General features: G+C 35.2%; 1 protein-coding gene and 1 long non-coding RNA gene across 3 annotated transcripts in view; one reads left to right on the plus strand and one right to left on the minus strand.

Moving 5' to 3' along the window:
• Nucleotides 1–26,923, plus strand: part of LOC119507295 — a 175,582-nt gene that overhangs the window by 49,027 nt on the left and 99,632 nt on the right. The gene's annotated exons all lie outside the window — the stretch shown is intronic.
• Nucleotides 1–26,923, minus strand: part of MYO16 (myosin XVI) — a 580,757-nt gene that overhangs the window by 13,917 nt on the left and 539,917 nt on the right. The window contains exon 34 of the mRNA XM_037800457.1: nucleotides 18,647–18,738. Within this exon, the coding sequence (XP_037656385.1) occupies nucleotides 18,647–18,738 (92 nt within the window). The remainder of the gene's footprint in view (nucleotides 1–18,646; nucleotides 18,739–26,923) is intronic.

Here is a 26,923-nt window from a genome sequence, read left to right on the forward strand (position 1 = left end):
ACACGAACTAGCATGTAATCGAAAGTCCTATGTTTTCTGGCCACAACCTAATATTTCAGTCTCATCATCATCCATTCTCACATACAATCTATATTTCAATCCAACAAGAAGTACTCAGAACATACCCTGTAATTTTATTTCTTTTCTCTACAATAGTCCCAGTTTGTATGCCAAATACAGAAAATCTCTACTTGAAGAAATTCTCTTGAGTTTTTCAAGGTTCATCTCTAATTTCATCTTCATGATATTCTTCATTTTCACACTACTTATATTCTAAGTGGTACCATCACATGAAATAAATAGATTATGTATTATTAGTTTCATTTAATAGGTGGGGAAATTTGTCTTCAGAGCCTAAAGTAACTTGGCTACTAAATGGTAGATTCAGAATGTAAATTTCAGTACATTGAATTTTAGTGGACCTTCTTATGTACTAATCACATTGCCTTTCAAGAGATTTTTTCTTGTCTATTAGCCAATTAACAAAGTGTTTTAAATGATTATGAAATGGAAGGCACTGTGATGGGTTCTACAGGACTTATAAAGGTGCACAAAATATGACCTGGTCTCTCAAGAGGCTTCCATTCAAATTGAACAGCAAGACAAAACCGCATACAAAGTTGAATGAATTAAAGAGGCTCAGACAAGACATGAATACAAAAAAGTTACAGGGCAGTACAACGTTAATTGACTAATAAATAATGTAGGTGATTACTGTTGGTGGAATACAGAAGATAGACAACTCATTTCAAGGTAACATGGCCAAGAAACTAATATTGGGATGTGAGATTTTTTCTAGATTAAAAGGATGAGCACTGAGAGATGTGGTATAGAACTTCAGAGATAGTTTTGAAATAGAAATAGAGCCATGAATAGAAAGGAGACAGGCAATGGCATGAAAGTGGAGGAAGCAAGGCACAAAATCTTGGTAGCTAAGTACTCCAGAGCCTTCCAAGGACAGAGGACACAAGCTGAAGGACACTTTACCTCACCTGTTAAGTTATCCAGTGTCAATTTGCGTTGCTTTGTAGGATACAATTTACCTTCTAATTTATTAAAAAAATCAACCCTTTCCCCCACTGAAGCAAACACAATCTGAGGATTACAAAATTAAATATAATTTTAAATCAGAGTACGAAAAACCATTGTGTGAAACTGCTGGATGTTGATGGAACTATTAACATAATCCAAGTAGATTCAAAAACATGGGCTGTAATTTGGAAAGGAGCATAGTTTAGCTGCTCCCTGGACCATGGAATTTATAGCATGGGTGAAAGTGAGTATCTTCCCTATCATCAATCTTTATCCTCCCCATGAAATTCAATTACTGATTAGAACCATCCACTTGAAAACTGAAGATAATAGAGGTATTTCTTTATAATTACTAAATGGGCCAAACTGGTACTTGAAAGTATCAAAACATTTTCCTGTAAGTCCTGTACATTATAGGGGATTAACTTTATCCCTGGGGAAAATTAGGTCCATTGACTGTGATGAATTTCTGAGAGACCAGTTGCTAGGGGCTACAAACTTTAGATAGATTTTATTTATGCTATTGGTAGGAGGGAGCACCAGTAGTCATTGTTTCATATTAAAAAGGCTGATAATATTTCAATAATTCTATCATCAGAAGATATGAACAGGCATAATCTTTGCTGTTAATGGATATGGATTGCTAAATAATGGAGGCTAGATTTAGTTAATTAAGTACTATAAATATTCATTCACAGCAGCAACATGTAAGACATTAAACCAAAAAAATGACTAAGAGGTACTAGTTAGGGCTACCTGAGATGCTATAACAGAAAAATTCCAAATACCAGCAGCTTGGCTCAAAAGAAGTATACTTCTTGCTCAAATTAGGGCCAAAATTGGTGTTTCTGATTATTGAATAGCCTTCCATGTTGTCATGCATGTATTTTGCCTCTTCTAGGGTCTTGGAATATTCCCTACTCAGCTTTTGGATGGGAAAGGGCATTTGTACGGACCAAGACTGAAAGTGGCTCTCATCGTTAAGGCTCCCATTCAATTAGTTAGATCTCAGTCACGTGGCTACTCCGAACAGCAAGAGAAGCTGGGAAATGTAGTCTAGCTATGTGCCTCAGAAGAAGTAGAAATAGATTTAGCAAGCACAGTGTCTGTCATTGTGACCCTGGGTCAATTACAGTGTCTTTAAGATGTAGTCATGCGGGAGCAAATACTAGACATAATAGGGAAAAGAGAAATGATGTCAAGATAGATTAGAAAGGAAAAAGGCACAAGGTTTTGCCAAAGTAGGCAAAATATAATGAGAGCAAATCCTTTTAGTCAAGAATTCTTTCTGAAAATAGACAATAAAAATCATGTGCAAGTGTATAAAAATTAATTAAAATCCACTTGGGCTTCAAAAACTAGGCTTTTTATATCATTGACTTCATGACACTTCTTTCCAATATCACAGTTCACCTCTTTTGTAACCTATTTTTTCTGACAGTGTAAAAAATACCAAATGACAGTGTCAAATAATAATGGAAACAGAAATCAGAGAAAGTCAGGTTTCCTAAGGTCATAAAATAAATTCCTTCACCAATGTTAGCTGACTATGTTTCAGTACAAGGGAAACTTTCTATTCTATTAGCTTGAATTTTGCTTTCAAAATTGTCAGGCCACTTGATTGTACAAAGCACTTTACTTACTGTTCTAGTTTGCTAATGCTGCCAGAATGCAAAACACCAGACATAGATTGGCTTTTATAAAAGGGGGTTTATTTGGTTACACAGTTACAGTCTTAAGGTCATAAAGTGTCCAAGGTAAAACACATCAGCAATTGGGTACCTTCACTGGAGGATGGCCAATGGTGTCCGGGAAACCTTTGTTAGCTGGGAAGGCACATGGCTGGTGTCTGCTCCAAAGTTCTGGTTTCAAAATGGCTTTCTCCTAGGACGTTCCTCTCTAGGCTGCAGTTCCTCAAAAATGTCACTCTTAGTTGCATTTGGGTATTAGTCCTCTCTTAGTTTCTCTAGAGCAAGAGTCTGCTTTTAACAGTTGTCATCAAAATGTCTCTCATCTGCAGCTCCTGTGCTTTCTTCAAAGTGTCCCTCTTGGCTGCAGCTCCTCTTCAAAATGTCATGCACAGCTGCACTGAGTTCCTTCTGTCTGTCAGCTTATTCATATGGCACCACTGATCAAGGCCCACCCTGAATGAGCAGGGCCATGCCTCTGGAAATATCTCATCAGAGTTATCACCCACAGTTGGGTGGGGCGCACCTCCATGCAAACAACCCAATCCAAACGTTCCAACCCAATCCAAATGTTCCAACCCAATCCCCACTAATATGTCTGCCCCACAAGATTGCATCAAAGAACATGGCTTTTTCTGGGGGACATAATACATTCAAACCAGCACACTTACTAAGTCAGGAAAGCTGGGTCCCAGGTCCCTGGGTGGCCTTCTTCCAATTTTCTGATATTTTGAGCATTAGTAGAGCTATATGTGCAGTTATTTTCCACTTGCAGAAAAGGTAAACATTTATGCTTTACTTATACCCTGAGCAGATCAAAGTTTCCAAAACTAAATGGTTTTGAAGAAAGACATAATACAATAAAGTCACAGAGAACAGTCTACATTTAGCCTCTTTCTGTACTTTGTAACTTTAAAAATTTTCCTTTTCTAGAATTAATGCTTATAATTAATGGCAATTTCTACTTCTCTTCATTTAAACATCTAGTAATATTTTAAAGTTGCTTTCATTCTGTTAGGTTGATCATTAATTTTCTCAAGTTATCACAATCACAAAGTTAACATATACTTCTGTACTACAACATTTAAAAATGATATAAAATACTAATTGTTTTGAAAAATTTTTCCCAATAATTTTAGGGCCATAATACCAAACACTAATATGTATGCCTCTAATATGTTAAAAAATCTTATTTTAGCTGAAAATTGGGTAGGGGGAAATGAAATAAATTAATGTTCTGTTTATTTAACATAATTTGATTTAACTGGAATTTTAAAAACTAAATTCAGGATGCTATATGCACTCAAGTGACTTGTTTGTTTGCTGTTGTTTTTGTTCACATGTTGACATACACTCGATTTTATTAAATCTGAACAAGGAACTTTTTCCTTTGGGGTGTGTGTGTGTGTGTGTGTGTGTGTTTTAACATTTTCCTAACCTTCTTTACCTTCATTTAATTTTCCAATCATTACATAGAAGCTTGAGTAACCTTCATAATTTATTTGGTTTGGCGAATTGAATATGAATAGCTAAGTTTGATAGCCATTTAAAACACCAGTAAGGCACATTGTTTTATTTCTATAAGAAGTATCAATTTTCCCCATTTTTATTTTCCTATCATCACTATCACTATATATTTTTGAAAACTGGTCACTTATGAATGAGTTACTAGTCTCCTTGACATGGTTCTGCATTGTAAACATTTCAGCTTACCTTTAAATTGTAAGACTGTCCCACATATTGACATTGTACTCATCAACTCAGAATAATTATGCTATTGAAAGCTGAAGAAGTGATTTGTAGAAATGGTATACATGATCCCTTTCCTTGACTTTCATTGTGTCTCTAAATATGCTGTTACCTGGGTATTTCCAGACATCCAAGTTCTGTATATTTGACCCTTTGGGGTTTACCTACCTATCTAGTTATCTTTTAAATATAACAAGCTGGGCATTGTTATCCTCAGTCCAAATTCCATTCATTGTCATTATCATAATTTAAAACTTGAAACACTGATATAACAGATTGAAGAACTGCTATTAGACTCTGGTCATAACTCTACATTTTTCTTAGTGAAGGAAGTAATTTGATTTGCATTGCTTGACGAAATGTTCATTGGCATCTTCTATGCAACAATATTTAACTAGTCAAAGTAAAAGATGATATTGAATATTTCCAATGATGCCTTTATCAAAATTTAATTCTATGATGTTTTTTGTTGCATTTGTCAATCAGAAAAGCAGCAGAATTTTGTTCCCTATTCTAAAGCTTAATACTGCTAAAAACCAGATAAAAACCAAAAACCACCAACAAAAAGAAAACAACAACAACAACAACAAAAAGCAACCAACCAACAAACAACCCCTTCACTTAGGTACTAACATTCAGGAAAGGCAATTTCTAGGTAATTTGATTTTTTATTTATTGTTTTTTCTAAACATCTTACAGATGAAAATTTCTGAATAAAAGTTATTTTGTATTAAATTTTAAAGATTGAAATGATTTTTAACTACAGAAGTAATCATATGGTTATTAAAAAACATGGTCTGAAATCCTAGTGCACTTTTACTACCGAAGCCACCACCGATGTTGTGTATTCCCCTAATCCTAGGGAAGCTGCACTTTATGCTATCACATTCCATTATTAACTTATGGTCGTTTGCAGAAACCTGTTTCATCTATTTGGTATCTTTTGTTTTCCCAAAGCCCTTCCAGAAAACTTGATTTTATTTGCCTTAGAACATTTCTCCCATTTACCAACTACAGGTAAATTCTGTCCTATATCCCAGGTGCCATTTGCTCTCCTGATTTGATGTAGATGGTTGGTTAAAACACAAACACATAAACAAACAAATGATCATATTTTATTTATATTCATCATTTTTTTCTTTATATTATATTGCCAGACTTTGGACAAACTATATACTTACACTTCTAATCAACAACTAGCTTCAAGAGTAAATATAAATTCCAGTCAGACTTCCTTCTTACTATTGCAATAAAATTGCTTTACTCTGAGTTACCAGTAATTTCCATCTGCTAAAGCCAAAGGCCAATTCTTCAAAACTTTTTTTACTATATTTAAATACTTGAGCATTTAAAATAGTCTATCCTTCCTTCTTCTTTGGTATGCTTTATTCACTTGGTTATGAGAAAACTGCACTATCTTGGCTTTTCATCTTCAGTTCAAGTCTTTCCTTCTTGGACTTCTTTGGTGGTTCCTCTTCCTGTTTCTGACCTCTTAATGGTGGAGGTCCTCAGGGTTTAGTCCTTGACCATTTTCTTGTCTGCTTTCACTCATGTCCTTGTAGCTCGCATCCAATTTCAGGATATCATGCCATCCATATGCTATAATTCCCAAATTTGTTTCTCCAGTCCAGACCTCTTCCCTGAACCCCACTCTCATAGACATAGCTGTCTATACAACATGTCTACTAGGAGGTCTAAGTGAAATCTAAAACCTAACATGTCTAAGATTGAACTTCTGGTCTTCCCTCCCACATGACTCTACCCATCATTGTTCTCATTTTGTTTCATGGTAATTCATTTTTTGAAAGGCTAGAAATTTTAGAGTGATCCCTGTTTCTTTTCTTCCTCATACCCTATAATCTATCAGAAAAATCCTATTGACTGTTGATTCCGCTTTTAAAATATATTCAGAATTGTATCACTTTGCATTACCAGGAACTGTTATGTACCCCAGAAAAGGCCATGTTCTTTTAATCCATTCCTGTGGGTGAAGACCTATTGTGGGTGGGGCCCTTTGGTTAGGTTATTTCAATTGAGATGTGACCCAGCCCATTGAAAGTGGGCCTTGATTCTTTCACTGGAGTCCTTTGTGAGAGGATAAAAGAAAGAAAAAGCTCAGAGAGCTCAGAGAAACACCCAGAGAAGTTTGGAGAGAAAAAGCCCCCAAAGGAGGTGAGAGAGGAAGCCACTGAAGCCAGAAGCTGAAAGCAATGAAACCTAGGAGAGAAGGACAAACACATGCTGGTCATGTGCCTTCCCACGTGACAGAGGTGTACCAGATGCTAGCAATCTTTCTTCGTAGAAGGTATTGTCCTGTTGATGCTTTAATTTGGACATTCACAGCCTTAGAACTGTAAATTTGTAAGCTAATAAGTTCCCATTGTAAAAGCCTACCCATTTCTGGTATATTGCATTCTGGCAGCATTAGCAAACCAAAACACTCTCCTTTACCATCCATGGTCTAAGCCACAGTTTACTTTTACCTGGATTATGCCAATTGTCTCCCTACTCTTACTCATGCCTGCTTTGCAGTCTATTCTCAAAACATCAGCCAGAGTGATCCTTTTTAACATAATGCCAGATCATGTAACTCTTTTTGTAGTGCTGCCATTGGCTCAAAACTATGCAATGCTTTCCTGTTTAATTCTATGAAATCTAAAGCCTTTTATTATGTCGTGGGTTAAACTGTGTCCCCCCAAAGACATGTTCAAGCCCTAACCACCAGTCCTATGAATGTGACTCGATTTGGAAACAGCATCTTATAAGTGTTATTAGTTAGGATGAGGCCAAACTGGATTAGAGTGGGCCCTAATCCAATGACTGTTGTCCTTATAACAAGGGGAGAATTGGACACAGAGGGGAGGATACCATGTGATGAATGAGGCAGAGAACATCATGGAATGTTGCCAAGCCACTGCCAGAAGCCAGGAGAGAGGCATGAACAGATTCTTTCCTACATACTTCAGAGGAAGCACGGCCCTGCAGACACTTCTCGCTTTCAGAACTGCGAGACAATGAATTGCTGTTGTTTAAGCCACCCAGTATATGGTACTTTTTACAGCAGCCCTAGGAAACTAAGACACCCTTACATGGTCTGCCTCCTCTCCCTTTTCCTTCTGGGTCTATTGCCTACTATTTTCCATCTCATTCACTCAATTCCAGCTACACCGGCTTTCAATTGAGTCATGCTCCTACTTCATGGCCTTGCTGTTTCTTCAGCCTGAAATGCTATCCCCGAGACATCAACATGAATTACTTCCTGACCCGCCTTTGTTGAACCACCTGACTTAAAACTGCAACTTAATCCAACCTTCTTCCACACCACCCTTGACATTCCCAATCCTGAAAACCCTGTTTTATCTTTTCTTTTTAAAATATGTCTTATTGCCTCTTACTCTATTACATATTTTACTTATTGTTCATTGTTTACACTCTCCTTCTAGAATTTAACTTCATGAAAGCAAGGATGACTGTTTTGTGGACCAAGGTTTCCCAAATGCTAGACCTGTGCCTGCTACAAGTAGGGTCACAATAAATTTTTTTGAACAAATGAATAAACTTCTGCAATTTTATGCAATCAATTCTCTCAGAACTCAAAATGTTGTATATATATTACTATATGCTATAAGTTGTTTTAAACATTATGCATAAATACACACATATCATTCTACAGTGTTATATATATTATATATAAGGATATTCTAGAGATGTTTTCATTGTACGTGATTTTCATATTACATACCAACTTGGGGCCCAATCGCCATGTAAGATATGACTTCACTGTAATACTCTCTAACTAGTGATGCAACTGCCTGTGATCCTATTTGCCAAATTTATTAACATATTTTTTAACAGAAGACTGACTTAAAGTGTTTGATAAAGTTAGGAAACATTGTATCAGTTTGCTTTTTGTAGTGTTGCCATTGGTTGATGATTAAGTCGAAATTAAATTTGAGTGTTGAGAATATGCATTCTCTATAAGCTCAAAAGTCTATCAAGTGCTACACACATGACACATACACACACTCACACTCACACACACAAATAGCCATAATACAACAAAATATGTTGTATAAAAGAGACACATATTATAGAGTTATAGGAACAAAGTTATGGAGGCAATTAATTTGCATTAAAAAGGTGTTCAAGGAAAGCCTTAAAAAGGAAAGTAACATGAAAGAGAAATCTGGAAGATCATAGATGAACAGAGAGAAAAGCCCATTTGTGGCAGCTTAAGATGCTTAGGAGGAAAGCTGGCACTGTATTGTAAAAGATATGCAGTAATTGTTTATATGTATAGAAAATGTAAAATTATATTGCTAACATACCATTCTTAAAAGTAAAGTTCAGGTAGTTTAAAATCCTAAATGCAATAACCAAACCTATAAACAATTAAAATTACATAGGAAAATATCATTATGACAGCAGGTAAGAAAGATTTTTCTTGAACAGGACAACAGAATCACAACCAGAGGGATAAGGATTAATCAATTTGACTATATTAAAATTATAAATTTCTGTTTGGTTAAAAATGCCATAAGTTTGGCCAAGATGGGGTAAGCCCAATATAGCCTATTTTTCTCACTGATTAATTACAACTAAAAACTTTGGACAAAATATGTAAATCATCTGAGGACTCTGAAAAGCAAACCAAGGATAGTTAATTGTAGAGGAGAATCAAAACTCGGAGAATGAAGGCAAAATCAAGACAGTCTCAGAGTACAGGAAACCGAGAGAATGTGTTGCCAGCAGCTCTGCATTAAATGAAATGCTAAAGGAAGTTCTTCAGGCTGATAGGCAGTGATAGCAGAGGGACATCTGGAGAGCCAGGATTGAAGGAGATCATCAGAAATGGCATGTAGGGATAAATATAAAAGACTATTTTTTCCATTTAAAAAAATACATATGATGTTTGAAAGCAAAAATTATAACATGGTCTGGATAGTTTCAATATATGAAATGCAATACATGTGACAACAATAATATAAAGTTGCTGTGATCTCTACAGCAACCACTAAAAAAAAAAATGCAAAGTCATATAACCAAGATACCAATAGACAAATGAAAATGGAATACATTTCAGAACATTCAAACAATCCAAGAGAAGGCATCAAAAGGAATTAGAGGACAAAAACAGTGGGGACAAACACAAACGAATAAAACTGATAGGCCTAAATCCAATCATATTAAGAATTCTACTAAAATGTAAATGGTCTGAACACACCAATCCAAACACAAAGGTTGTCAGAGTTCATAAAAATAAACAAGACCTATCTACATGCTATCTACAAAAATCCCAGGATAAGTACAGTGAAATAAATCAATTAAAAGTAAAGGGATAGGTTTGGGGCGGAGGGTGAATGTGATCTAAAATTAGATTATATTGATGATTACACAGCCCTGAGAACTTACTTAAAAGCACTGAACTGTATACTTTAAAGGGGTGAACTGTATGGTATGTCAACTAAATCTCAATAAAGCTGTTAAAAACAGTAAAAGGATGGAGAAATTTACCTTGGAGACAATAATCAAAAGAATGACGGAGTGGCTATAACAAATTCGGGCAAAGCAGATTTCAGAACAAGGAATATTAGCAGGAATAAAGAAAATACTGCATAATGATAAAAGGGTCAATTCAGTAAGAAGATGCAGCAATCTTAAAGATGCGGGCAACCCAATAACAGAACTTCAAAGTACATGAAGCAAAAACTGATAAACTGAATGAAAATGTGGACAAAACCACAATTGTAATTGTAGTAGTTGATAGGAAAATTAGACATAAAATCAGAAAAGATACAGAGCTGAACAACACTATCAAACAACTTGACCTAATTGACATTTATAGAACATTTCAACCCAACTACAGTAAACATTCTTCTCAAGTGTATTTGGAACAGTCACCGAAATAGAACAAATCCAGGGCCATAAAACAAACTAATAAATTTAATGTAATTGAAATAATACAAAGCATTTTCTCTGATCATAATGGAGTTAAACCAGAAACCAGTATCTGAAAGATATCTGGAAAATCCCCAAATATTTGGAAAGTAAACAACATGAGTCAAAGAGAAAGTATCAAGAGGTATTAGAAAGTATTTTCAGTTGAATGAAAATGAAAGCAAAATTATTAAACTTTGTGGGCTGCAGCTAAAATAGTGTCTAGACAGAAATGTGTTGTATGAAATACTTTTATTAGAACAAAAAGAAAGGTCAATGATCTATGCTTCCTATTAAGACACTAGAAAAAGAACAAATTAGACCAAAGCAAGCAGAAGAAAGGAAATAATAAAAAGAAGCAAAATCAATGAAACAGAAAAGCAATAGAGAAAATCAATGAAATAAAAGCTAGTTAGACCGACCAACAACACACTATACTCAAAGTTGTTTGCCATGCATATAACCAGGAATATTATGCAGAATATGTAAAGAATTCCTACAAATCAACAAGAAAGTCATGCAAGCCAGTTAGGAAATGAGAAAAGAACTTATACTGGCTGCCAACTTAGAGAACATATGAAACAAGTCAATAGCAATTATAAAACAAATAAATAAGCAAATGTAAAACAAAACCATAATAAGATCCATTTTATGTCTATCGCTCTGGCAAAAAAAAAATACAATGACTCATTAAACCAAGAGAACAACACAACTTCTAGAGTTGTGTAAATTGATTTTCCCATTTTGGAGAATAATTCGGCAATAACTGTTGAAAACGCTCATGCCCTGTCCATACCCTGACAAACTCAGCACTTCCGTTTTTACGGGGAACCTCTGGAAAATTTTTTATAATTATGCATTGGGGCACGGTCAATGATGTTCACTGCAGCATTGTTTGTTAAAGACATAACATGCAAACTTGTTTTTGACAGAGGTTTTCACCATACCCTGTGGAACTGTAAGTATTGTTCTTAAGAAATGCCATAAGCATATTTATATAAAACAAGAATATTTTTACACCTAATAAGGGAGAAATACAAACATTTGTGTTTTTTTCCAAAAGGAAAAAATAGTTTATAGAGGTATTGTTGAAACCTCTAGCCCTCTAGAAAAAGTTTTAAAGTAAATGTTCAACCTGCCCTATTGTCATTGAGCATTTGAGCACCCATTTCCTTTCTCTCCTGGAGACCCCTGAATTGGGCTTTCTGCAGACCGCAACACACAGACAGCGAGACAACTCCAACTATGTTGTGCAGACCTGGAGGAAGACAATCCGGCTGTCAGAGGTCACGGCTGCACCTTCGGGCCAGAGGTGCCCAGCCATCCTTCACCCAGAGGCTCCTGTCACCCTTTCCCTCCCCATCAGCTTGCTCCCTACCTAGCCTGTGGAAGGAGTATGAATGCAATGTTTCATGAACCAAGTGCCTGGGTATCATTAGCAGTTTCTCCTAGTATTGCCTAGCCTTTCACATCTCCACCCTAAAGGTTTTATATTCAACCTTGAGCTAATCCTCAGAATAAAACAGTGAGAGCCACATGTATCAAAACAGAAAATAAGAAAACCAATTTGCATAATAATCTGTATGGAATGATATATTTACATTTTAAAACCATGCGAAGCACTGTTTATTTATGGATACACACGTATGTAGCAAATGTAGATATGGATGGGGGGTATGTACTAATTCAAGATAATGATTCACCTCTGGCCTCTCTTCCTTTCTTTAATTTTATAAAGTTAATTAATTTACTATTAAAATTCTTAAGTTAACTAGAATTTGGAATTTACCACAATTTTTCTGTTGCATTGTTACTCCCTACTTAATGCAAAAATGTTGGCTAATGCAGGTTTCTCTTTAGAAGGTGACCATGCAGGGATATCACAAGACCTTTTTCCTTTTTAAAAATACAGTCACTATTCTGCTTTTTCATTCTTTTATAATTTCACACACACAACTGTATTCACCTCTTGATATTAAATAGTCAATCTCTTAACTAAAAAAAAAACACTACACATGAATTCATTTAAGATATATACTTAGTGTGATTTCATGAAGAAAATTTACAAAAAAAGGATTTTCTTTTCTTTTGTTTTTTACTTTCTAAATGCCTATCTATAACAGTACATGATACTTTCTGTTGAAAATTCTGTCATTTAAATCATGCCATCAAATTAATTTACTGCTTTTATTTCTTGTATATCATATGTACATCATGAATGGTGAATACAGATTCCCTGGAACCTCAGCTATGTGAAATAACTTTTCTATGGGGCGGTCTCCTGTTTGTAGATCATATTTGAAATCTATTTTTTTTTCTTTTCTAAAGGGTTATCTGCTAGAAATTTTGGCACGCAGTCATAGAGGGCATGGAAACCAGTCGACTTCAGGCAGGAAAGTTTTATTCGCGGGTCATTGTGGCGGGGTTCTTTTTTTTTTTTATTATTTATTTTTTTTATCTTCATTTTATTGAGATATATTCACATACCACGCAGTCATACAAAACAAATCGTACTTTCGATTGTTTACAGTACCATTACATAGTTGTACATTCATCACCTAAATCAATCCCTGACACCTTCATTAGCACACACACAAAAATAACAAGAATAATAATTAGAGTGAAAAAGAGCAATTGAAGTAAAAAAGAACACTGGGTACCTTTGTCTGTTTGTTTCCTTCCCCTATTTTTCTACTCATCCATCCATAAACTAGACAAAGTGGAGTGTGGTCCTTATGGCTTTTCCAATCCCCTTGTCACCCCTCATAAGCCTCATTTTTATACAATTGTCTTCGAGATTCATGGGTTCTGGGTTGTAGTTTGATAGTTTCAGGTATCCACCACCAGCTACCCCAATTCTTTAGAACCTAAAAAGGGTTGTCTAAAGTGTGCGTAAGAGTGCCCACCAGAGTGACCTCTCGGCTCCTTTTGGAATCTCTCTGCCACTGAAGCTTATTTCATTTCCTTTCACATCCCCCTTTTGGTCAAGAAGATGTTCTCCGTCCCACGATGCCGGGTCTACATTCCTCCCCGGGAGTCATATTCCACGTTGTGTGGCGGGGTTCTGAGGTAAAACTTCAGCCCGCCAGAGACAAAGGGAGAGCTGTATTTACACTTTTCCTATAGAGGTGGCCAGTTGGTAGAGATGGACAGAGATTTAGCTGGTGGGCCAAGTGGTGATTGGGACGGGGTTCTGCCAGGGTGGGAATTGAGAAGGAATGGTGTGGAGCCAATGGGTAAGTGAGTAGCAGCTTTCTTTGTCCTTTTAAGGATTTGACTGTATATAGCTGGTGAAGGGGGGGCTTTGGGCATGGTGCAGTGGCCTCAATACGTTACTCTCGCCACCAGGAAGTTTAGCTTGTCTAATGTGCTGTTTGTGAAAGCCTGCATTTGGGGTGGAATTTTCCAGCATTATCTAATTTCTGTTCCCTGCTATGTGCTTTAGAATTATACCTTAATGATTGAACTAACCATGTCTATCTACATTTCATTATTGTATCTAACACAGAGTTTATTTCTATTCCATGCTATAATATATTTGGAGTAGTCCATATGACAAATGAAATGAAAATAGAAAGAAGGCTTTAGATTTATTTGGTGCCCTGCAACTCTTAATTTTGTTGAGGTGTCACATTACCAGCACATTTCTTTGATGGCTCCGTAAAACAACCCACGTAACAATTTGTTTCTTCATGTGGATCAATTGTATATTGATTATGTTATGGCTTTCATTGGCGGCTCTGTTGGGAGGGGGGACAGATATTTACTATGTCCTTGGGTGCTTGATTGCCACTTTTTTTTTTTATCAGAGACCATCAATGATTTCTTTCAATGGATATTTGAATATGACAGATAGTAACAATAAATTTTTATGCTCTCTAAAAAAGGAAACAAAAAATATTAAAAGTTTAACAAGAATATGATAAATGCCCAAAATGAAAATAAAAGATCATAAAGTGCACAAATATTACTGTGGAGAATAGACTACCAAGGAATAAAAAGGCACAAAGTGAAAGCTGGGGCTTAAATTGTAATGAAAATATATAAATAAGCAATGCTCAAATTAAAAAAAGAAAACATCTCATTTTTCAATGTCAAATGTGGACCGCCAAACAGATGCGTAACTAGTAATTTTTATGCCAAGGACATGCACTAAGCATTTTTATCCAGCCCTTTTGCTACTCTCCCGCCTTTAGCACTCCCCCCTCCTGTACCTTTCATGCTTTTTCTCTATTTATAATCCATGGGCAATCCTGGGTCAGGTTACCTGTCTGTGCCTGAGTCAGCAGAGGATTGCAATCACAGCTAAAAATGTTAAAAAGTCATTCTGGATTGGAAGATATTCTCAGCATTTCATTCACTTCTGCGTCTTTCATCACGGAGCTACTTCTAAGGGATGGCACCATGACAAACAGCACAAACTGTTTTTTTTTTTAATCTTATAAAGTGATAAGATAAATGACATTATTTTTATAAATGTCAAAATTCCAAAACCAATCTGAAATGCTTATATAAATTATGGTATTCCAGGTTTGGGTCCCTAGAAATGTCACAAAGCTCCACTCAAAGAGCAGTGTGTGGAATTCCATGATGTCACACATTCACTGCTAGTTTTATTTACACCCAGTGCTATGCAAGGTCATGAACATTTTATCATGGTTCATAGCATGGAGGTACTGAGCCTTCTGTATAAGAAGCATAAATGAACACAGCCACATTCACAATTCAGCTAACATCCTATCTTTCACCATTTTCAAACATTTTAAATGAAATTAACTTTAGTACTTTCATGTAAAGTCGTTACATTTAGCAAACTAATAAAAATTATGATGGAATACAACATAAAAGACACCTGTATTCTGTATCTTGAGGAAAGAAACAGCTACTATTTAAATGAAGCTGTAATCCTCTGTTAGACAGAAAATGTTTTACATCAGAAAATGTTTTACATCTATATTAAGAACAAATGAAGAGTTTGCATGCTTAATGCAAAAGGGCTTGTTTGGATACAAAGCAAAATTAACAGAAAATAACAATGAAATCAGATTAAGGTAGCAGTAAAATTCTTATTTGCAAGCAACAGAAAGCAACCCCAGAAGGTAAAGGCTTGAGTGGAAGGCTGAAAGAAGGACATGAAGTTAGAAGAGTTTTGAAAATGGGCAGGAACCAGGGTAGGTTCAGTAACTGGACACTGGAAAGAATCTAATATTATTCTGTGACTGCGGCTGCAGATAGCCACCATTGACAAATGTCACCAACACTGCAAGTCATCCATTCTTCTCACCCCTTCCATAATCATGCCTTTTACTCCATAATCCACTGTTGCTGTGCCTGGTTGATGAGTCGTCTCACGGATATTTGTCCACCTTTCAAAGAAAGGGAGAAAGAGAGGCAATTCGCCTCTAATATTTTCACTGTGAGATGAGAAAGTTAAGTGCATGATTGGCAGCCAAAAAAACCAAATTACAAAACTCTGCTACGGCTCTTTAGTATTGGATCAAAAATTCTTCAAATTTTATGAAAAAGTTGGATCACTCCTCCATTTCTTTTCATGGGTTATGATATGTTTATTTTTTGAAACAGAGCATATGATCTTGACATTTATTCAAACTGTGGACTCAGTGATTTTTTTTCCTATGATTTTTGGCAACTTACTAAATCTATCTCCTGTTTTCTTTATCTATCCTAATGACAATACATTACGTTCCTTAAAGGGATTATATTAAAAATCACTGATGAGGTTAATTAAGATATAGACACCTTCAAAGAGGGATTCGATTCTTAGTCAACATTTAATGTTACGGCTACATGCCCAATCAGACGAGGATTGATTTTATAGAATTTCTATTTAATTGCATCAGTCGAAAAAAATCTAAAATGCAGCATGCCTGTCTGTGTCCATACTCCAACTATAAATGTCACACAAGAGATTAATTCTGAAAGACATGTAGCCATTAATTGCATAGTTTCAAATAACTCTTATAGCTTCTCAGAAGGGAGGAATGTATCTTACCATATGTGTTTCCATAATCTGCACGGAAAAAAATGAGCATGGTTTTCCATTTCTTTGAGAAAATGCACTGTAAGATGACTGGAGGCTATGGCCTCATTCAGAGATGTTTGTACTTGAAAACAAGCCCCCATTGAAAACTGAGAATTTAAAATTATTCCTGATGACCTTTCCCATTTCTTTGCTTTTTAGCCAAGTCCATGAAAGATCAAAGAAAAGTTATAGAGACGCCTATTTTATGTACCTTCTTTCAAAATTACTTCTCTTCTCTATGGACCACATTGTAGTAGAAGTCTAGGAAAGGATGTCAGATGGCCTATCATTATGTTATAAAGTGCAAGAGTCAACCCTATAATAAAAATCAAACCAGTGTTCATTACAAGAAAAATCCCCTGTGAATTATCTTATATAAAGCATCTGTAATGCTTAAAAGGCAAAGCAGATGCATCTGTAAGGAACAGAGGAGAGATCAGGGCAATCTATTATTATAACCAATCACCATTTTCTTTTTGTGCCTGTGCCTATATATCAGTGTAAGTCATCTCAACAGATTACCTAATGTGAGATTTATTTTTAAGATTAAAATTATTGATTTTCCTAACTACTTCATCAATATTATTTAGAAAAATCTCAGTTGATATTTTGGCCTTGCTTGCATAATGCCAAATATTTGGATGAAAGCTGGTAATATAATACTAATACTAATATTAGTTAATTTTACAGAAACATGATTTCATGCAAACACAGGATCCTTGACTGAAGCTTTTATGGAGTTTTACATAGATGACTGACATAATACAAGCTATCCTGTAACTTCATATAAAATAAAATTCCTACCGCTAATGCAATAATCTTTGACCAATGCATTAGTCAGGGTTCTCCAGAGAAACATAACTGACAGGGTTTATACACACATGCGCACACACACACACACACACTCAAACACATACACGTGTGTATATGTGTATATAAATATATATATATAATGTAAATATTAAGAGATTTATTATAGGAATAGGCTCATATGAATGTGGGGATTGGAAAGTCCAAATTCTATAGGGCAGGCCACAAATTGGAAACCCAGTAAGGTGACACTGAATTCCTTAGGAAAAGCCACAAATTGGGAACTCCCAGGAGAAGCTGTTTGTCTGAAGTAGAGATAGAAGTTCTTCTTTCTGACTACTGAAATCTTCAGTTCTTCCCTTAAGGCTTTCAACTGATTGGATAAGGAGACTCTTCATTGCTGAAGGAAATCTCCTTTGTTGATTGCAGATGTAATCAGCCATAGATGCAATCAACTGACTAGTGATTTAAATCCACAGAATACCCTCACAGTAACAATCAGGCCAATGCTTGCTTGACCCAACAACTGGACACCACATCCTGGCCAAGTTGGCATACGAAATTAACAATCATAACCGTACTGATAATAAAGTTTTTTATATTATTATTTTGTGCACTTTGCTGCAAAAAGAATCCCACCTTTAATGCAGTCATATATTTTTGAAGATGGTTTTTAAAAGCCTTAAGTTTTAATTCAACATAAAAAGAAAAGAACATTAAAACTCTATGAAATAAATACTTTTTCCTTTAAAAATACCCATTTTTTTTTGAAGGGATGATTTTCTTTATTCTAGTGAAATATTTAAGGCCAAACACATTAAAGCACGTAAGTGAAATCACTGAAACACAACCAAACCGTTTTGTGAACTGTAATCTCATTTTGATTTTACGGTGTTCTGATCAGATGTCATATTATAAATACATTTGGATTACATGGAATTTGGAAGTAGTAACTGAGATATAATGGCATGCCATAAAACCACAGGTGCTTCAAACATCTTATTTTCATATCCTCATTTAGTCTTCCTATTTTGGCTGAGGTTGAACATGAAGAGAATATCAGTGTCACTAAACATGTTTAATTTCATCTTCACTTGATTATGATTTTAAAGCATCACAACAGAAATTGTTTATAATGTTATATTTAAAGCCAATTATTAGTTTTTGATTTTTAGAGATTATTCTTTATTTGAAATAAGCATAAAATTGGAGTAAGATGGGAAAGAGGAGAGAGAAAGATGGTAAGTTGAGGAAACTTAGGGAGGAGATGAGAATAAATGCTCTAGTCCAGTAAGAAGACATGCTCTTGGTCATAACACAATATCTCTCTTGTTTCATAATTTAATTTTCAAATTATTGTTTATGCAAATATCTATGGGTGGCTTACCTGAGTGGTGTGACTTTCCCTATGTCTCTGAAATGATGAAGTTGCTGTCCCACTCACTGATAGTCTTGAGTATCCATCTTCTTCAGGTAAGCCTATTGAAGACAACACCAGAGCAGCAGTTAAGTTGTGTCTTCTTTCTCCTCCAGAAAAATAATACATTTCCCAATGAAACACAAGGTATAAAAAGTATTGCTGTAACTACATTAATAAAAGAAAGAGCATAAGGGCTGGATAAAAGAAATAAAATGCTAATGAAGAAATATGATAGCACATAATTCAGCAAAGAAGTATTGGAAAGGACAAGGAAAACTTTTCTAGAGATATAATTTGATGAAGCATAAATGGGGGAAGAGAAGCACGAGGCCAATGGAGGGTCAGATGATTAGCTTAGGTTGCTATAGCAGTCAGGGCGTATATTTCCTTCGTATGGTAACAGGGAGCCAGTGAGGGATTAAAAGTCAGATAAGGCATAAACTAAATCTTTTTAGATGAATTCCATCGACTATAGCTCATTCTGAAACAAAAGGGGAGAGTTTAGGGTGGAATTCCCTGAGGAAAAGTTTGGGGAAGCTGTCCATTCACAACAAACTAATTCATAGCCAGCTATATGAGACAAATTGTGGGTCTGAGGAAACTTACAAGTTTTATTCCTCTCTCAAATAATATAGATGTACCTAACAATTTCCCTTTCAAATATAAAACTCAGTGGTGTTAATTACATTCCAGAAATTGTATCACCATCATTAATTACCAAAAGTTTTTCATCATCCCAAACAGAAGCTCTATACCAATTAAGTATTAATACCCCATTCCTTATCATTGCCCTGGCCCCTAGTAAACTGTATTTTAATTTCTTTCTCTATGAACTGGCATATTCTAATTATTTCATATAAGTAAGCTCATTTAATATTTGTCCTTTTGTGTCCAGTTTATTTCACTCAACATGATGGCTTCAAGTTTCATCCAAGTTGTTGCACGTATCAGAACTTCAGAACTTCATCCCTTTTATTGCCACATAATATTCCATTGTATGTAAAGACTGCATTTTGTTTATGCATTCATCTGTTGAGGGACACTTCGGTTGCTTTCATATTCTGGCAATTATGAATAATGGTGTTATGAACCATGGTGTGCAAATTTCTTATCCAGTACTTGCTTTCAATTATTTGGGATTGCTGGGGGAAATGGTAATTATATACTTAACTTTCTGAGGAAACACCAAAGTGTTTTTCACAGTAGTTGTACCATTTTACAGTCTTACAAACAATGAAGGTGTGTTCCTACTTCTTCACATCCTTTCTAGCACTTCTTATTTCCTGTTTTTTGTGTTTTTTTTGATGGTAGTCATTCTAGTGGGTGTGAAATGGTATCTTATTGTGGCTTTGATTTGCATTTCCATAATGGCTAATGACATTGAACATCTTTCATGTGCTTATTGGCCATTTGTATATTTTCTTTGGAGAAATGTCTTTTTAAGACTATTTCCCATTTTTTAAAAAATTAGGTTGTTTGTTTCTGTTGCTGAGTTTTAAGCATTCTTTATGTTTTCTGGATATTAGACCCTTATCAGAGCTGTGAATTCCAAATATTTTCTTCCACTGTGTAGGTCGCTCTTTTACTTTCATAATAAAGTCCTTTGAGACACAACTTTTAAATTTTAATGATGTTCCATTTATTTAGTTTTTCTTTTGTTGTTCATGCTTTTGCTGTAAAGTCAAAGAAACCATTCCCTAACACAAGGTTATGAAGATGTTTCCCTACTTTTCCAGGAGTTTTAGAGTTCTGGTCCTTATATTCAGGTTTCTGGTACATTTTGAGTTTATTTTTGTGTATGGTGTGAGGTAGGGGTCCACCTTCATTCCTTTGTATATGAATATCCAGTTTTCCCAGCACCACTTGTTGAAGAGGTTATTCTTTACACATTAAGTGTAATTGGCACCTTTGTCAATTATCAATTGGTCATAGATATAAAGGTTATTTCTGAATTATCAATTGGATTCTGTTGGTCTATGTGTCTATCCTTGTGCCAGTACCATGTTGTTTTGATTACTGTTCCTTTGTAATAAATTTTAAAATCAGGAAGTGTGAGTCCATTAATGTTTTTCAAGAAGGTTTTGGCTATTCAGAGCCCCTTACCTTTCTATATAAATTTGATGATTGACTTTTCCATTTCTGCAATGAAGACTATTGTAATTTTGATTGGGATTGCATTGAGTCTGTAAATCACTTTGGATAGAATTGACATCTTAACAGTATTTAGTCTTCTAACCCATGAACACAATATGCCCTTTCCATTTATTTACATCTTTTTTTATTTCTTTCAGCAGTGTTTTGTGGTTTATCCATGGATAAGACCTTTACATCCTTGATTTAATTTATTCCTACATACTGAATTGCTTTAGTTGCTATTGTAAATAGAATTTTTTTTTTAATTTCTTCTTCAGATTGTTCATTATTGGTGTATAGAAACCCTAGTGATTTTTGCATGTTGATCTTGTACCCTGCAACTTTGATGAATTTCTGGTTAGAACTGTGGGTAGAACTTGAGTGGTGACAGTGTGCCCCAATTAAATTTTTTGTTCTACTCTTAAACCTGAATAGTGCAAACGGGTAAATTTCTCCAAAATAGTAAGTAGCCAGCATCGCTTCAAAACAAGGTCAACCACATAGAAAGAGACTCTCTGAACTGGCATCCAAGGCCCTGTACAAACTTAGTTAACATTTTCTTTCCTATCTAATTTCTTACCTATTTCAGATATAGCAGCCCATTTACATTCCTGCCACTAAAACATTATGAAGTGAATTTTCTTCACCAAAAGCTCCCCCTTCTTGTCTGAACCCTACTCATTTTGAAAATCCCAGCCTGCTTCATGAAGTCTCCTTCAATATTCCAGGCCACAGCAATTCCCTCTTCTATGTGCATGGCAATATATCAAACATTACTTACGTAATTCATTCGACACGTCACATGCTGCTACATTTTAACTTTTTTCATTTATATTTTCACCATTCACCACTAAATTGCAAACTCAAAGCGGGCATCTTGTGTTGCTTATGTTGCTGCAAATCACTCCCTGTGCCTAGCACAATGCTTTGAGTGCACAATGTTTGATACATAAACAGATTGGCTGACCTGCCACAGTATATTCTCTATTGCTTCCTGCCATTCTTCTCTTCATATTATTTTTAATTCTCCCACCTAGGGTTAAAACAGACCCTTCTCTTGAATTCTACCCATATATCCCAACGTCTGTTCATTTCAGCACCTCCAAATATAATTATTGTCATTCCCCGGAATATGCATATTTAAATATATATGCATATTTAAATATATACATGCATGTATTTGGGTCTATATGTAAGTAAGTTTTAAGGCAGCAATTCTAGTATTGCTTGTACAGGCTTGGAGAATTCAATTCACCACTTTGTACCTCATCTACCTCATACATATAATTTTTGGCTTTCTTGGATCAATGCTAAGGGACCTTCTGCCTCAAAAGTATTCAAGATTTTATAATCGCTGTGTATGGGCAATATTTATTAAACACTAATTTGGTGTTAGGCAATGTGCTTTATAGGCATCATAATACTAAATCCTCATGACAACCCCATGAGGCAGATCCTATGATTATCCCCGTTTTTCAGATAAGAAAACTGAGAAGCAGAGAGGTTAAGTAATTTTCCCATGCTCACAGAGTTAATAAGTGTCAGAGCTGGGATTTGAACCCAGGCAGAATGACTCCTTAAGGACTAGGAACAATGCCACACTACTAGGAAACTCCAGAGTTAGCATCTTAATCCATCCATTTTCAATCTTGACTTCTCAACTACAGTGGACAAAATTTAATTGAATAAGGTCCAAATTAGAAATTGTTTAATATGACTTTAATATATTTCCTACCTAGAAGGAAGAATTGGGCAGTGTTTTCTAAATGCCCCAGGAGTGTTCTCTCTTTGCAAAGGTAACTTCTGTTGCACAAAACAGATAATTGCAAAATATTCCAGATAGTCAAGTGAAGGTCTGTTTCTTTTCTCTGGAAGTTAGACTTTGAGTCAGTCAAGGGTGTAACTTCTAAAGAATCTGTACACTTCCCACAAAGAAAGTGATGTTGTAAAATGTGTATCTGAATATTCTCTATGGACTCCAAGTAGAGGCTCATTTCCCAGTGGTGTGGATCTATCTTAAGGCATTGCTGATGACAGCCATTCTTACAGTGTGGTTTGCGTCCTTTGTTGGTGTTATGCTCAGTGTGGTTCTGAAGTCTATGTAAAGAATGCAAAGAGTTCCTGGTTCTGCAAATGATCTCACCCAAACTTCCCCTTGGAAAGCCCTTTATGTCTCACAGATAATCCTTATTGTGCACTGAAGATAAACATAATAAAAATTTAAAAAGACAGCCTTCATAGAATAATAAATGTAAAATCAAATTTAATGTCTGTATTCATTAATTGCATTTTCCCCTGATACTCAGCAATAAAGTGTATATTCATTGAGAAGCAATAAGGAAAATCATAAATAAAATGGCCTAGTTGGAATTTTTTATTTTCCCTGAAAGAAGCATCTTTATATTCACAATATTTTGTTTGATATAACTAAATGTTCTAACACTAAAAACTGCTAATATAATGATAAATAACCACAAGTCCAGGGAATAATTAAGTATACAAAAAAAGATCTAAGTCTGTGTTCACATCAGTAAACGGATGGCAATTAAAGTAAGTGATGGCTGTAATTACCCACACATAGCTTTATTTCAGCAAATGAACAAACAGATAATTATTTCTGAGAGACAGGTAGCAAGCAGATACTGACATTCAAAAGAGAAATCATTTCATAGAAAATAATACTATTTATGATAAATTAGAACTTCTAGTTATGTTAAACATTTATTTTCATTTCGTGGCTTTATTTGGAAAGCACATCGCATTGTACTTTCTGAATTATGAATCAGTGCTAATAATTGCTTTAAGAATTATCATGATCATGTATATATCATGTAATGTACAATATAATATTTGTTCAATTTTTATAATACTGACTAGGATAAATTTTCTGACACCTCCCCTGCATGGAATTTACAGGTTCATATGTAAAGGGCATCATTGTTTAAATCAGTAAATTCTTACTGAGGGCCTAAGTGTACAGGGCCTTGTGCTGCATGTTTTAATAATCATGGGAAAGGTTTCAGGCACCCAGAAGTTCACTGTGTTCACAAAAGTACATCAACATAAACATGTCAAGTTGCTTTGAAACACTGAAATCCCAATTGAAATAATTTTCCTTCGGTGCACATAACTCATGAGATTTTCAAGCAGTCTCCAATTAATGACAACACAGAACCAGTTTTATTTCAAAATCTGACCCCTGTATTCACTTAAGCGAGAATGTATAAACCCGTTCCAGGGTCTGCACACTGAAGTTTAGTAGCCTGATATTTGTATAGACTTAATTTTATATTACTAATTTCAAGTAACACATTACATAATTTTTTTGCTTGTTTTTGCCTAGAAAGTTTTTGTTTGCTTCTTTGTTTTTGGTTTTCTTTTGAGTTTTTTAGTAAAAGACCCAGTTTTTGTGTGTGTGTGCTAAGTTATCTAAGATCATTTCCCAAGCCATAGCTTTTGCTATTTGACCCAAAACACAGATAAATATATTGGTTAAGTGAAGTTATTTTCTCTTCCTTTATAGTAGGTTAAGCATCATCCAAGATGTACTAGGGAGATTGGCATGGAGTGAAACCAGAGAAAATGAGTAGGTATATGGTCATCTTGCTTAAATATTTTTGTATTCATTTTTGATCACCCTAATATATTTAAATTTTTCTTTTTCATTTAGTGTCTATCAGTAATGCCCTAAAATTAAAAGTGAAAAAATAAGTGAATTCTCTTTCTACTACTTACATGCAAACTTTGGGAAATAACCTATCACACATATGTTGACTTTTGCTGTTATTCATGTTTCATTTAATCATTTTAGGAATTTTCAGTTTCTACTATAAGGGCATGCAATACTTTTGTTGTCCTTACTTCCTTACAAGGGTTATTAGCAGACATGTTAGAAAGTACTCTCCTTAAAAAGAAAGATTATATGTGTATATCTCCACGAACACACGTACACACATAAATCTGAACTTTACGTATCAGTATGGAAAGTTTTATAAAATGCTTTGTTTTAATCAAGTTGGAATAATATATCGTAAAAACTCAGTGCTATTTTAAGAGTGGAAAATTGAGAGATAATTTAGTTGGTTGTTTTAAATTACAGTAGTCCCACATTATGGAATGCTATGTAGCTCATAAAAATAGTAGCTATAAACAATGCAAATCTATATTTGTTGACATAGAGATATACTATGATATTGCAGAGGTTAAAAAGCAATATTTAAAACAATATGCATTGTATAACTCAATTTTTATAAAAACAAAGCCACACTTTAGGTCTTTGCTTTTCAAGTGTTCACTGTGAGATGCTTAGGAGTAGTTTTCTTTTTATTTATTTACCCTAGTCAGGGTTCACATAACTTTTTTTTCTCTAGTCAGATTTATTAAGGTATAATTTACATAAAGTAAAATTCACCATTTTGGGGTGTACATTTCTATAAATTTTGACAAACACATGATTCATGTTTGTCAACAGGACCACATGATCCTTTGCAGTCAATTCCTGACACTACCCCTGGCAACCACCGATTAGTCTGCTGTCCCACTATAATTCTGCCTTTTCTAGAATGTCACATAAATGGAATCATACTTACAGTCTTTTGATTCTAACTGTTCTTCACCTAGCACAATGCACTGGAGATTCATCCTTGTTGTCGCATGTAGCAGTGGTTTCTCTTTTACTGCAGAGTTTATCCTTGTGGTAGGCAGTCTGTAAAATTGTCCCCAATGCTCCCTGCCTCTTGGCACTCAGACCTTTATGGATTTAAAGACTAGACCGACATGAATGGAATGTGGCAGGAGTGCTGGGATGTCATGTCCAAGATCAGATTACACAAAGACTGTAGTTTCCATTGTGGGTGATCTTTCTTGCTTTCTCTTGGGTTGCTTGCTCTGGGGGAAGCCAGCTGCCATACTGCAAAGCAGTCTATGGAGAAGCCCATGGGAGTGAGCTTGGATATGAAATTTCTGAGGTCCGTAAACAGCTACATGAGTGGGCTTGGAAGTGAATCTTCTGAGGCCTGCCAATAGCCATGAGAGTGATCCTAAATGGGGTCCTCTCCCTATCAAGCCTTGAGATGACCATAGACTTCGCTGACAGCTTGAGAGCTACCTCATTAGGGACCTTGGCCAAAGGTACTTAGCTAAAGTCACACCCAAATTCCTGATCCACAGAACGAAAGATAATAAGCAACTGCTGTTTTAAGACTCCTAAGTTTTCAGGGTAATCTACTACACAGCAATAGACAGCAAGTGCAATCCATTCAACAGTTGATCAACATTTGAGTTATTTACAGTTTTGGATGATTATGAATAAAGCCACAGTAAGAATTTCTTTGCAGATATTTGTGTAGACATATGTTTTCAGTTCTCTTGGATAAATTCCTAGGAGTGGGATTGGTGGGTCATATGGTAAGTGTATATTCAACTTGATAAGGAACTGCCAAGTTTTTTTCCAAAGTGCTGTATCACTTGTTTTTATCAATGTTGGAAAATTCTTTAACATTTCTTACCAAACATATTTTCTGCCCTTATACTCTCTCTACTTTTCCTAGGATTCGAGTGAACCTTCTCACTGCATCCTCCATTTCACTTAATCATTTCTGGAACTTCCTTTCTTTTTCTTATCTGTGTTTCACTCCAAAGATTTGTTGACTTATCTTTCACTTTCTCAGGTTTTTATTTTTTTTTAAACAACTGTTTTAGCAACTCTTAAACTCTTCCTCTATTATACTTAATTTTGATGACTGTATTTTTCAATTTCAGAATTTCCATTTTCATGATTTATGACACTTTTTTATGATTTACCATTTCTTTTTCCTTCTTGGGCATAGTAAACAAACTTATTTTAAAATACATATCTTTGAACTCCATATTTTAATTCCCGGTGGATACACTGCTGTTGACTGCTATTTACGCTTGTAATTTTTTATCTTATTTTGTGTCCTTATGTGTCTGGTTCATTTTGATTGTGTGTTGAACTTCGTAGTTTTGGAATATGGTTTGTAAGAATATTTTGAAACCTAGGATGTTGTTACTGCTCTTTAGGATAGATTTACATTTGCTTCTCCCAGATACCTGTGGGCCCTAGAGCACCACATTGCAGTTTCAGGGGTT

Source organism: Choloepus didactylus, chromosome 12 (genome assembly GCF_015220235.1).
Source record: "Choloepus didactylus isolate mChoDid1 chromosome 12, mChoDid1.pri, whole genome shotgun sequence".
Lineage (NCBI taxonomy): Eukaryota > Metazoa > Chordata > Mammalia > Pilosa > Megalonychidae > Choloepus > Choloepus didactylus.